This window comes from Osmerus eperlanus, chromosome 26 (assembly GCF_963692335.1).
Source record: "Osmerus eperlanus chromosome 26, fOsmEpe2.1, whole genome shotgun sequence".
NCBI classification, from domain to species: domain Eukaryota; kingdom Metazoa; phylum Chordata; class Actinopteri; order Osmeriformes; family Osmeridae; genus Osmerus; species Osmerus eperlanus.
In genome coordinates this window covers 7,956,570-7,969,512 of record NC_085043.1, presented here as the reverse complement: position 1 = coordinate 7,969,512, position 12,943 = coordinate 7,956,570, and the positions used below count along the sequence as shown (strand labels likewise).

The 12,943-nt window shown below is 45.5% G+C and overlaps 2 protein-coding genes across 3 annotated transcripts; both read left to right on the top strand.

Annotated features, from left to right (window-relative positions):
* The first annotated feature begins 314 nt into the window (after positions 1-314).
* LOC134012852 (tyrosine-protein kinase ZAP-70) lies at positions 315-8,418 on the top strand. Its single transcript, XM_062452499.1, has 13 exons — positions 315-396; positions 3,384-3,880; positions 4,124-4,284; positions 4,531-4,669; positions 5,084-5,168; positions 5,346-5,368; positions 5,471-5,510; positions 5,703-5,913; positions 6,183-6,389; positions 6,532-6,724; positions 6,850-6,990; positions 7,160-7,272; positions 8,040-8,418. Exons 2-13 carry the CDS (start codon positions 3,479-3,481, stop codon positions 8,143-8,145), a joined length of 1,821 nt encoding a protein of 606 aa, XP_062308483.1. The 5' UTR covers positions 315-396; positions 3,384-3,478; the 3' UTR covers positions 8,146-8,418.
* A 193-nt stretch (positions 8,419-8,611) lies between these two features.
* On the top strand, positions 8,612-12,589 carry mob3a (MOB kinase activator 3A). 2 transcript variants are annotated; one of them, XM_062452500.1, is made up of 4 exons: positions 8,612-8,810; positions 9,941-10,511; positions 11,405-11,607; positions 11,963-12,589. In XM_062452500.1, the coding sequence occupies exons 2-4, from the start codon at positions 10,094-10,096 to the stop codon at positions 11,990-11,992; spliced, it is 651 nt and encodes a 216-aa protein (XP_062308484.1). In that variant the 5' UTR covers positions 8,612-8,810; positions 9,941-10,093; the 3' UTR covers positions 11,993-12,589. The 2 variants fall into 2 exon arrangements, with proteins under 2 accessions (XP_062308484.1, XP_062308485.1); XM_062452501.1 differs by lacking the exon at positions 8,612-8,810 and adding an exon at positions 9,142-9,195.
* The last annotated feature ends 354 nt before the right edge of the window (positions 12,590-12,943 follow it).

The following is a 12,943-nucleotide window of genomic DNA, read 5'->3' as shown; positions in this document are numbered from 1 at the left end:
CCGGGGAGGGGGGGGGGGGGTGCTAGGACCACCACTGCTTCCAAGTGAATATCAACATCGGTCACTGTGTATGAGTTTGATCATGAACAAAACTGATCCAAGACTTTAATTGCGTTTAATTACATAGAGATAAACAGGTAATCGGGGTCTGTGATTCTGTCAGGATCCCAGGGCGGTTTCTTAATCAACCTACATCGTTTCCAGCACCCTATCATGCTTTGGTTTCTGTCGCCTCCACAGAGAATCTCTCTCCCTCTCTCTCTCTCTCTCTCTCTCTCCCCCTCTCTCTCTCTCTCTACCCTCTCCCTCTCTCTCTATCTTTGAGGACATCAAACAAACACCCACGTCAACATACACATTTCTACCTAATCTTTCATATCCTGTGAAGCAGGGTTGGTGAGTAGCCTATGGGTATATTTTTTAGATCTTGGATTACCATGTATAGCCTAACATACAAAATGCAAGAGTATATATGTTGTAGAAACTCACCATGTGACACGTACAAGACATATGTCAGCCTTAGACTTCCAATGACTACAGCGTCGTAGCAAAAAATCTGATGTAGTTGTGACTGTTGAGTTCTCTGAGTCCTATAAGGACCAGATGAGTGAATTGTGTCAATTTGGAAAGAAAGTCCGTGACTTTCACCCCACGAGATCTTCTTTCAAACAACTGGTATCTTAAGGCTTGTTAAAGTGATATTAGGAAACGGTAGCTCAATCAATATGAACTATTCCATAAATACTTGAAGTTCTGTTTGTGAATAATGAACAAATTCATTAATTAACTTTAATTGTAAAAAAGAAAGAAAGGAAAAATAGACTTGGTAGTGGATGAAATGTAATACTTCACCTCTGTTTAAACAGTGATCCACAACTATTGTTGTGACGTTGAGTCAACGTTTATGAAGGCATAGAGTTGTGCATAAAGTCCTACATCAAGAATTATTATCATAAAACTAAGAAGTATATCTATTGAACTAAAAAACTGTAGGGCAACCGAACTTGAACTGTGAAATGTAATTTATCTTAACTAAAGATTGTAGTTCAATAGAAGGCATTGGCATTAAAGTCCATGTCAAAAGTATGTAAAATGTTGAACCAAAAGACCAGTGGGTCTCAAAAAGCATAATCTGCAAACCTGTCTTGTTCAGATACAAAACCACAATGTTCTCTGCAAGACATTTTAACGCTGGCTTCAGAAGTATGATCAATTATAAATAGTTCCCATTCATTGTATCTGGAAACAGACTTCTAGAAAAGGTAAGATTTGACACACCCTAGTTCTGTATGTGTTTATAACTGGTAACTGTAAATTACAAAATACATTTCAGTGGGAGGGACAGTACAGGGAAATGTTATTCACATACATGTCAAGAATATGAATAGAAATATTATGAGTAATGGATTGGATAGGATTGTAATATTGATTGTATTTTTTCAATATTTTAATGTTGCTACCTGGTCTATTCTATTGCGTGTTACTTCCAGTACACACTTGAATGTCCCGATTCCCGATGAAAGAAACCGAATTGAGTTTTAAACTTGGAGCCAGTGTAAAGGGACTCCTTTCAGGGTCATTTGGTTCAGCTAGGGCCCTCGGACACTGTGTTCCCACCTCATCACCAGCTGCAAAGACCAGGCTCAGTCAGAGCCCGGTACCCTACTGCTGGAGCATTTGTAAAAACGCAGATGCAGTTCATATTCCATTGCGCTGCTGCGCTGTTGGTTTTACTCGCAAGGTTGTGTCAAGATCGCTCTGTAACGTCAAGCTGAGAGGAAATGTTCTCTTGGTTGGTCGTTTTATAAGCTTAAAAAGAATATTTATTTGGATAAGTGACGAGATGTAGTGTTGTCAGAAGTCCTTGGGGTCAGCGTTCATATCTTGGCAGAGAGTTCACGCAGTACGGCAGCGCAGGGCCTGAGTGGTCTTTAAGCACAGCGAATATTTATGTTTTGACGATGTGCTTGTGGCGATACATTCATGGTTTTTGTCGATACCTTGTCTCATAAACTAAAAGGAGGAAATATAGGACCTTTCACTGTCAACAACTCTTGACTGCTACTCCATCGACAGATCGGATTATTTGTGTCAAGATCACATCAGTCTCATGGGAACTAGATCTGGGCTCACTTCTCAAGTAGTGAAAGCGTGAAATGTAGTTTATCCATCATTTAAACAAATCGCATCCTCAACACTGGGCCTGACAACTTGACAGCATAGCACACCGCTGCATTTCCCTTTGCTGTGGTGAGAGGTGGGTTTGCAGGCCTATGGCTAAGCTGGGATGAGTTTGTGTTGTGGCTAGCTGTGGCTCTGTGTGCAAGTCCTCCCACGCTGAGGTCAGCGTGACACACTTGTGCGGCCAGGAAAGTGTGGTTGAGTCTGGCAACACATCAACCCTTCAAGTAGGTAGTTTTATCTTCAGGACCCTCAGAGAACCAGGATTTGAAACATCTACTGGTTAGGGTTAGAGTTTATGTAGTGGCCTGAGCCAGGCCTGTGCTTGTGAATGTCAAACATCATGTAACAACCACAACAAGCTGGTGGAGAGCTAGTTAAGGTGCTTAGAAAGGGGGGAAATCTTGTTAACTATTAGTCACGTACACAGTGGAAAGAATGTGTCTGAAACTTTCCAAATCTCAAACGGGGTTAAAAGATATGAGGGAAAAGTGAAGGCATTACCCACATGATTAATCAGTGGGAGGACAACAACAGCAGTCACCTCTACATTAAGTTACATCCCTGGTGAGTTTGGCTCTCATTCTGTGGATAAAATGTCTTCGCTGCTGTCTTGCTGTGTGATGATACTCATCTGTATGTTACCCACAAACAGGCATTTTCCACTTGCTATCTCACATCAACAACGTAAAGTCAGCAGACACAAAATTCTTGAAGTCTGTCTTGTACCCTGTAGTCTAGACACAGGTTTTTCTTTCAAGTATTGTGAATCGCGTGGTAAAGGACTCAAGCATTTAATTCGTCTTTCGTAAAGCACGTTTTATTCATATTGAGTCTCTTTGTGGAAATTGCCAACCAGTGCGTTGGAAGGTGTCGGGAACGTTCTAGAACCCAAGGCACCTGTTGAACGGAAGAGTTTCTAGGGGGGGGAGGGGGGGTGAAGCTTCCTGTTGTGGCTGTGTTTCAGCGCCTGCCTGGGTCGCTGCAGAAAAGCAAGCACCTCTCTCTTAACAACGCACACATACACACACACACTAGGCACTCAACAAACGGCCCGAATGGAGTATTAGGAAGCGTCACAATCACAACCGCAGTGCAATGACACAGTAATGAAAACGAGTTGACGCCGTGTTTACGTGTCATAAACAGCCTTTCTCTTTCCTCCTCTCGTCCTCTCTCTCTCCTCTCCTCTCCTCACGTAGGCAGAGGTCTTATCTAAGGCACCTTCAACCCGCACATCCACAGTGCCTCGGCAGTCGTCTCCTCTCCCTCCGCCTGACAGCACGCCGCCACCGCCATGATCGACCCCGCGGCCGAGCTGCCCTTCTTCTACGGCAGCATCAGCCGCTCGGAGGCAGAGGAGCAGCTGAAGCTGGCGGGCATGGCTGACGGCCTCTTCCTGCTGCGCCAGTGCCTGCGCAGCCTGGGGGGCTACGTGGTGTCGCTGGTCTGGAGCCTGGAGTTCAACCACTACACCGTGGAGAAGCAGATGAACGGGACCTACTGTATCCTGGGGGGGAAGCCTCACTGCGGGCCGGCCGAGCTGTGCGAGTACTACAGCAAGGACCCGGACGGGCTGGTGTGCACCCTGAGGAAGCCCTGCCTGCGCTCCCCCGACATGCCCATACGCACCGGCGTCTTCGACAGCCTGAAGGACAACATGCTGAGGGAGTACGTACGCCAGACCTGGAACCTGGAGGTGAGCCTTCGGAGACGAGCGTGGGGGGCCCTGCCGATGGACGTAGCTCCCTCGGAAGCGAGATTTACGAGTGGTTGACTGCGAATAGCTATGGATGTCTTGTTGGTTATGTGTGTTGACGCTGTGTCATTCAGTCTGTTTCTTCTGTTTGTGTGTGTGTGTCTGTCTGGCCTGGCTTTCTGTGTTTGTTTGTGTCTTTGTGTGTGTGTGTGTGTGTGTGTGTGTCCGTCCACCCATCCACAGGGGGAACCCATGGAGCAGGCGATCCTCAACCAGGCCCCCCAACTGGAGCGGCTGATTGCCACCACCGCCCACGAGAAGATGCCCTGGTTCCACGGCAAAATCCCTCGCATCGAGGGCGAGAGGCGACTGTACTCGGGTGCCCAGCCGGACGGCAAGTTCCTGTGAGTGCCACTACCGCGATCGAAGCCCTCCCACCATACAGTCACATTTGCCTACAGTGTTTGGTGTGAATGCCCCCCTGGGGTTAGGCCATTGTTGTTCACGTGAATGCACATCGATACACTGCTGTTGTTGTTGTTGTTGTTGTTGTGTCTAGGTTGTATCTGTCTGCGATATTTGCCGTAAATATCTCCCGTAGTTTGTGAGGGAGTTGTGCGGATGTACATTGACGTCAATGTGTTCTCCAGAGTGAGGGAGAGAGAAGACGCCGGAACATTTGCGCTGTCGTTAGTGTACGGAAAAACTGTGTACCACTACCAGATCCTCCATGACAAGTCCGGAAAGTTCTCGATACCAGACGGAACCAAGTTCGACACGGTCTGGCAGGTAGGCCTTCCTCTGCTCCCATGTCAACCTGGTGTAACAAGCCGGGAAGCATTTGTGGCATTTTTGCACTTTTGCACAGTGTGGTGTAAATGACTGCTATTGTGGCATGCTCTGACCTCTCTTTTAATGTCTCACTCTCTTTCTCTTACTATGTCTATCTACATATCTGTCTTTCTCTCTCTGTCTCTCTCTCTCTCACTCACTCTCTCTCACACTCTCTCTGTCTCTCTCACTCACTCACTCTCACTCACTCTCTCTCTCTTTCTCTCTGTCTCTCTCACTCACTCTCACTCACTCTCTCTCTCTTTCTCTCTGTCTCTCTCACTCACTCACTCTCTTTCTATCTGTCTCTCTCACTCACTCACTCTCTCACTCACTCACTCTCTCTTTCTCTCTGTCTTTGGTTCTCTGCAGCTGGTTGAGTATCTGAAGATGAAGCCTGATGGCCTTGTGGCAGTATTGAGAGAAGCGTGTCAGAACCGCAACAACACGTCTGAACGTACGATATAAACCTTGATTTATGATTATTTATTACTGATTCTGTAACCTAACGATCTATTCTCATTGACATGTGGACCGTATTAGTACATTGTGAACTGTGTTTTACATGTGGTTAATATGTTAACTTTGTCCTAAGTAAATCTCGGTTTCTCTTACTTTTGTTGTTGATCTTTAGAGACTCCTGTTGTTCCAGCTGGAGTAAGTATCATGTTCATTACTCTTTGGGTTATTCTCTGCTTTTTCTAGCATTATAACACTACAAACATTATAACTAACGTCATACATCCTTTTCCCTTTCAGAGGCGATCTAAGCAAAATGGATACACACCTCCTCCTGGTGGTTAGTCACTGACAGTGCATTCATTTGTGATTTATTATCTTGTAATTTATCATCACGTTTGTAACATTTGAAAACGGTTCTATTGGTTATCACAGGACGCCCTCAAGGTATTCTGCATAGGTAATCATCTCACCCTGTGTCTCAGAGAATTGCCTTGATGTTGATGTTAGACATTATGATCCTTGCTCCTAGTTACTCTGTCTGCAACCACGGAAACCAGATCCACGCTTCTGCAGCGTGAGATGATGCCCATGGACTGCAACGAGTTTGCCAACCCTTACCACAACCCCAACGACCTCAAGAAGTTCTACATCAACCGGTCTCAGCTGATGATAGATGAGGTGGAGCTGGGCTCAGGCAACTTCGGCTGTGTCAAGAAAGGGGTCCTCATAACGAACGATAAGTAAGGGAGAGCACGGGTTCAAGGCGGGACGCCGTTACTGTTTTAACATAAGTAGGGTTAGTAATCAGAAGGTTGCCGGTTCGATTCCTGGCCGTGCAAAATGACGTTGTGTCCTTGGGCAAGGCACTTCACCCTACTTGCCTCGGGGGGAATGTCCCTGTACTTACTGTAAGTCGCTCTGGATAAGAGCGTCTGCTAAATGACTAAATGTAAATGTAGAGCCGCAATACAAGCAACCTTCTCTGTGTGTGTGTGTGTGTTGGTTGCAGGGCGCAGATCGACGTGGCCATCAAGGTGCTGAAGAGCGAGAACGAGATGCTGGTGAAGGATGAGATGATGCGGGAGGCGGAGATCATGCACCAGCTGAGCAACCCCTACATCGTGCGCATGCTGGGCCTGTGCGAGGCCGAGAGCCTGATGCTCGTCATGGAGATGGCCTCCGCGGGGCCCCTCAACAAGTTCCTCTCCGGCAACAAGTACGGCGGAACGACAAACGGGACTAATTCAGTGGTGTTCGGGGTGATGAGCGAGCTACATGTTGAGTGACTCTGTTTCCTGTTTGTGAGTGACTCTGTTTCCTGTTTGTGAGTGACTCTGTTTCCTGTTTGTGTCTCACAGGGACACAGTGAAGATGGAGGACATAGTGACCCTGATGCACCAAGTATCTATGGGAATGAAGTATTTGGAAGAGAAAAACTTTGTGCACAGAGACCTGGCTGCTCGCAACGTCTTATTGGTCAACGGCCAGTTTGCCAAGATTAGTGACTTTGGCCTGTCAAAGGCTTTGGGAGCCGACAACAACTATTACAAGGTAACGATTGGTCTCTTGTGTCGTGTGATGTCATTCTCTGTCATCGGCTATCAGCTTCATCACCAGCTCCAACTTGAAACATTTGATGTGTGTATACGTGTGTGTGTGTGTGTGTGTGTACATAGGCACGTACAGCAGGAAAATGGCCACTGAAGTGGTACGCTCCAGAATGTATGAACTTCCACAAGTTCTCCAGCAAAAGTGACGTGTGGAGCTTCGGGGTAACTATGTGGGAAGCCTTTTCCTACGGAGGGAAACCGTACAAGGTAGGCTGACAGCCCCCAGCTGTGACCCAGATGCTGGTGATGGGCCTGACTTGAATGGGACTCTGAGTGACTAGAACTTTTGACAGTCAGTTAATCCATGTGTGTAGTGTGTATAGTTGAATGGTGGTCAGGGTTAGGGTTTAATCCATGTCTCTGTGTAACCGGGCAGAAAATGAAAGGTCCAGAGGTGATTGCGTACATAGCCAATGGGAAACGTATGGATTGTCCACCTGGCTGCCCGGACAGGATGTACGCTCTGATGATGGACTGCTGGACATACAAGTGAGACCAATGTTTCTCCCGCTGTTCACTATTCTACATATATCACGCATCGCTTACAGATTAATCCATATTTAAATAAGATCAAAATCACTACCGGGTTCATTATTTGACATTTATCATGCATCATCACAGACTATTCAGTATTCAAGTGAGACCAAAGACTTGTACCTGATGCAATCTCTTGATTGACCTGCAGTCAGTAGCTCACCGAGCAATACCCATCCCATAATACTGACCATCCTCTCCCATCCCATAATACTGACCTTCCTCTCCCATCCCATAATACTGACCATCCTCTCCCATCCCATAATACTGACCTTCCTCTCCCATCCCATAATACTGACCATCCTCTCCCATCCCATAATACTGACCTTCCTCTCCCATCCCATAATACTGACCTTCCTCTCCCATCCCATAATACTGACCTTCCTCTCCCATCCCATAATACTGACCATCCTCTCCCATCCCATAATACTGACCTTCCTCTCCCATCCCATAATACTGACCATCCTCTCCCATCCCATAATACTGACCATCCTCTCCCATCCCATAATACTGACCTTCCTCTCCCATCCCATAATACTGACCTTCCTCTCCCATCCCATAATACTGACCTTCCTCTCCCATCCCATAATACTGACCATCCTCTCCCATCCCATAATACTGACCATCCTCTCCCATCCCATAATACTGACCTTCCTCTCCCATCCCATAATACTGACCTTCCTCTCCCATCCCATAATACTGACCTGCTGTCGTGTCCCCAGGCACGAGGACAGACCAGGCTTCGTGAAGGTGGAGGAGCAGATGAGGTCTTACCACTACTCCATATCCAGCAAGGCCCTGATGGAGGGCGGAGCCGCTCTCAACTAGACGGGAGGACAACAGACACTCTGTCTCAGCTCAGCACAGAACATTCCTTCACAGAGACAAAGCTCTTCTTGAACTGCACACTGAGAGCTTCCGCTGCGGGGCTCTTATAGCCCCCCCGTTCCCCTAGCCCCCCTAGCCCCCCCCCAAGCCTTCTTATTAATGTTTGTGTTTGGAGTAATGTGCCATAATTATACATGTACAGCTGTTCAGCAAGCATTCTGTGATACTTGTAGAAAAGTTATTCTCAGCAACAAAAATAAAATAAATTGTCAACACACTATTCTGTAATGTATATCTGTAATGTTCAATTAACATAGCGTGTGTGTGTGTGTGTGTGTGTGTGGGGGGGGGGGGGTTCTGGTAGATGGGTTTATAGCATGCACACCCCCTTGTTCACATGGGTACTGAACGGAACACATTGGAGCGGCTAAGCTTCTCTGAGCTGCTACTCAGATGGTGTTACAGTGACGTATGATCAAAGGAAGTTCTTCTCTGTCCTAGGGAGGAGCTAGTTTAAGTTTACCTAATAAAGTATTGTATTGTACTATGTTTGATACTGTACATGTAGTATAATGTAGGCCCAGTTATTTCGCGATATCTCAAAAAGGACTCTGGAGAGTTAATTTACTCTAGGAATCATCTCAAGAAACAGGAAAGCGGAACAAGTAAGTTCGGGGAAAGTGCCTCGGTATAAGCCTGACATTTCGTCACCGTTACTTTAAGGGTGTAACGTAATTGTAAACTGTATTTTACTAAAAGTGGTAGTTAAAACAACAGAAATAGAACGTCAACATTTCGGAGGCGAACAGTCTTTTAGTAATGTCATGTTCTCTGTTTAAGGCTGAAGAATCAACAAGTAGCCCACGATTGATCTCCATTTTAACGTCACGAATCAAATCAAATGTATTTGTATAGCCCTTTTTACACGCAAGCATGTCACAGAGGGCTTCACATATGCCCATAGAACTGCCCCTCAACCAACCTAAACCCTCAAGGAATCCACAGCACCGTCGTCTCCCGACCTGTTTTCCTCGACAATTGTTAGCTTAAGTAGGCTATGTTTGTTGTTGACATTTGTACGCATATTATATATATATGTTCAGATGTTCAGCAGTTACTGACTTGTAAATGCAATGCTAACTTTGCTGTCAATTCGCGCTGGATTTCGCTGCCATAATGGCGTGCAGAGGAAATAGGAAATGACTCATTAGACCTAGCTATAGCTACTCCTTACTGTCATTTGTCTCAAAATAGTTGGTGTAGTAGGCCGCGACAATGGATGCCGTTATTACGTGCTGTGCTGCTACAAGTTTTATGAGTGTGATGATGATATTATGCTATATGTTCACTTCCGAAATATAGATATATATAAATATATATCTTATCATACAAGACACTTACTGACAATATTCCCGTAGACTCCTGTAATTTTACTTATTATTTGGCTACTGTAGGGATGAGAGATTTGCTCGGGGTTTAGATTTGATTGATTGATGTGATGAAGTTTGCATTTAAAGTGTAATTACTTGGTTTCTCAAATCTAAGCTTAGAACTGACACTGCCTACTCAGTATTGACTTTCAATGTCAATACTCTATCGAACACAGGGTAAAGTGATTTACCAGCATACAGTGACGATTTTAATGTAAGCCAGTATGATAACCAATAGTACAGTTTGAAATGTAACAAATATGATGATGAATCACAAATGCTTTTCTTTTCAGGTATATTTCATGAGTTGAGAGAAGACTGTAACCAAGTAGACCTGAACAACTCTCTCTTTCTCCCAAATACAGCACGCAGAAAGAAGCAAGAAGATAAAAGACAAGAAAAACCAACCCAAACATTTCCACCGTGGTCGTTTACATAACCTCTAACCTGGCACGGCTTTATAATATTTTTTTAATAAATAATTCCCCAGTAACACAAACACAGCGCCACGTGCAACAATGTCCCTGGCCTTGAAACAAGTCTTCAACAAAGACAGGACATTCCGGCCCAAGCGCAAATTCGAGCCAGGAACCCAGCGGTTCGAGCTGCACAAGAAGGCCCAGGCGTCGCTGAATGCCGGCCTGGACCTGAAGCAGGCTGTGCAGCTCCCCCACGGGGAAGATCTCAACGACTGGGTGGCGGTACACGTGGTGGACTTCTTCAACCGCATCAACCTCATCTACGGCACCGTCAGCGAGTCCTGCACCGACCAGTCCTGCCCCGTCATGTCCGGAGGGCCCAAGTACGAGTACCGCTGGCAGGACGAGCAAAAGTACAAGAAACCCACCGCCGTGCCAGCCCCCAAGTACATGAGCCTCCTGATGGACTGGATCGAGGTACAGATCAACAACGAGCATATCTTCCCCACCAACGTCGGTGAGTTCCCTCTCTCCCTGGCGGACATGCCACTGCTGTGAGAACACTGGGGGGGGGGGGGGAAGGGGGGGGGTGTAGCTCAGTGGTTAGAGCTGCTGATCAATAGGCTGCAGGTTCGGATTCCCCCGTGTAGGGTACGTCGCTTTGGGTGAAAGCGTCTGCTACGTTAAACAAGGGCGGGATGGCAGATGTCTGGGTGACTGATAGTTAAGTGCTAAGTGCGTCCAATGATAGTGATAGCTAGCAGTTAGTTGTGCCGCGCTGCTTACATGATCCATAAACTAAGCCTTTCATTATGCACAAATGCACATCTACCCACTACCATGCATAACTTAGCATCTGACTCGCTAGCCAACCATCCCAGCAATGTCTTTTGAAGGGTGTACAGTGGGCTATGAATAGCATGTGTCCTCTGGAAAGGATGCCTGAAATACCATTTGATTAGTGCTAAGCTAAAACAAATACCTGATTTATTCAGTGGATGAAAAGCTTGTTACCTGTCCGAGGGGTTATTTAGAGCCTGCTATGTGACTCGTGTGATTAGTGAATCACCCACAACATACTTTTGGCTTCAACTTAAAGGATGGGTTTAAAGAGGTTGTGTAAACCAACACCAAACACCTTTTTCCACTTTCTATTCATTCAGCAGATGCTTTTATTCAAAGCGACATACAAAAAGTGCCGAAGGAGAGTACAGCAGAAAATCTGACTCGGACACATAGACAGGGTTGAGGGCATAACATGCTTTCTGTTTTGGGACACGCATAAATCTGTCTTATTTTTTCCACTCCTCTCTTTCCCCCTCTCTATCCCCCCTCCCCCCCCCCCTCCTCTCTCTCATGTTTTCCCCTCTATCTCTGCCTCCATCTCTCTCTCTCTCTTTTTATTTGAAGGTACTCCCTTTCCCAAGACCTTCATGCAGGTAGCGAAGAAGATCTTGTCGCGCCTGTTCCGTGTGTTCGTCCACGTCTACATCCACCACTTTGATCGTGTGAGTCAGATGGGAGCAGAGGCTCACGTCAACACCTGCTACAAGCACTTCTACTACTTTGTGACCGAGTTCAACCTCACCGATCACAAGGAGCTGGAGCCACTGGTGAGTGGGAGAGATTTGAAAACGTTGTTTTGCAGTTGTAGTCTGTTGTTGTGAAATTTACATTTAGTCAATTAGCGGATGCTCTTTCCAGAGCGACTTACAGTAAGTACAGGGACGTTCCCCCCGAGGCAGGTAGGGTGAAGTGCCTTGCCCAAGGACACAACATCATTTGGCACGGCCGGGAATCCAACCGGCAACCTTCTGATTAATAGTCCAATTCCCTAACCGCTGAGCCATCTGACCCCAAATGGAGGTGGAGGGGGGGGGGGGTGTACAACTATAATACTTAAGATCCAGGTGCTTGTGGTAAGCTTCGTGCTTGTTCTAACACTGATGTTTTTTATGTTTCCTGCAGAAAGAGATGACGTCCCGGATGTGTCATTGAGAGAGCTCCACCGACCACCTGAGGCCGTTCCCACACGCAAGACCAGAAGAAGTAGATAAGGCAGACCGAATCTAAAGAGTCTTTATTTTTTATAAGCAAAGTACTGTAGTCTATTTTAACCATGTAGGTTTAACCAAGAATCTCTCTCTTTTTAATGTTTTTTTGCATATTTGATCAAAGTACAGTGTTAAGAGATATGTCTTTGTGGATGCCTTTTTAATTTTGAATCTGAAGCATTCCTGTAATTAGTTTGTTTTCTTTTCTACAAAGAACCTGTGTGATTGTACATACGGTATCTAAGATGTTAGTATGTATTAAATGTACCAGTGTTCTATTCAATAATCTGTGTTTTATGTATGTTGTTGTTTAGTTTTTTTTCTTCCCAAATGACCATGCAATTTTTTACAGTTTAATTTACATTTCAGTACACACCATTGCATTGTGTGTGAATTACTGGAGGGCATAGTTTCACAGACAATAGCTGATTTTGTGTGTGTGTGTGTTTGTTTGTTTGTTTTTAGAACTGGAACTGAGTTGGGTCTGAATCCATGTCTTTCCTTGTGCAGTCACACATTTTCAATACACCATTTCTAAGTATTCGTTTTATGTCTATTATGTTCAGAATATACAGAGTTTGGGATATCCATACCTTTATTATGTATATTTAATGCAGGATGTAATTTATTCTGAGTATGTTAAACTTGCATAGCGGTGAGGTCAGACGTTGGCCAAACTACGTCACAGTTAGAAGTCAGTGACCGCTTCCGTCCAGCAGGGGGCATAAGACGCACAGGCGTCAATAGATTCCACTGTCACGTAATCCTTCACATCCTGACCTTGCCAATGAGCAAGTAAAGCAAAGCTAAAACCATGATTCAGGTTAATGGTTTCACTAATCCAGTTATGCAAGAAACTGGACTGTTCCATTATGAATACAGAGACTTGTTTGTG

What these genes read in the sequence shown, in the direction of transcription:
- LOC134012852 (XM_062452499.1), top strand. Translation starts at nt 3,479, where the DNA reads ATGATCGACCCCGCGGCCGAGCTGCCCTTCTTCTACGGCAGCATCAGC. An exon ending in GTCCTCATAACGAACGATAA is followed by an intron (nt 5,914 to 6,182) that starts GTAAGGGAGAGC and finishes TGTTGGTTGCAG; the next exon opens with GGCGCAGATCGACGTGGCCA. An exon ending in ACGGAGGGAAACCGTACAAG is followed by an intron (nt 6,991 to 7,159) that starts GTAGGCTGACAG and finishes GTAACCGGGCAG; the next exon opens with AAAATGAAAGGTCCAGAGGT.
- mob3a (XM_062452500.1), top strand. Translation starts at nt 10,094, where the DNA reads ATGTCCCTGGCCTTGAAACAAGTCTTCAACAAAGACAGGACATTCCGG. An exon ending in TATCTTCCCCACCAACGTCG is followed by an intron (nt 10,512 to 11,404) that starts GTGAGTTCCCTC and finishes TTTTATTTGAAG; the next exon opens with GTACTCCCTTTCCCAAGACC. An exon ending in ACAAGGAGCTGGAGCCACTG is followed by an intron (nt 11,608 to 11,962) that starts GTGAGTGGGAGA and finishes TGTTTCCTGCAG; the next exon opens with AAAGAGATGACGTCCCGGAT.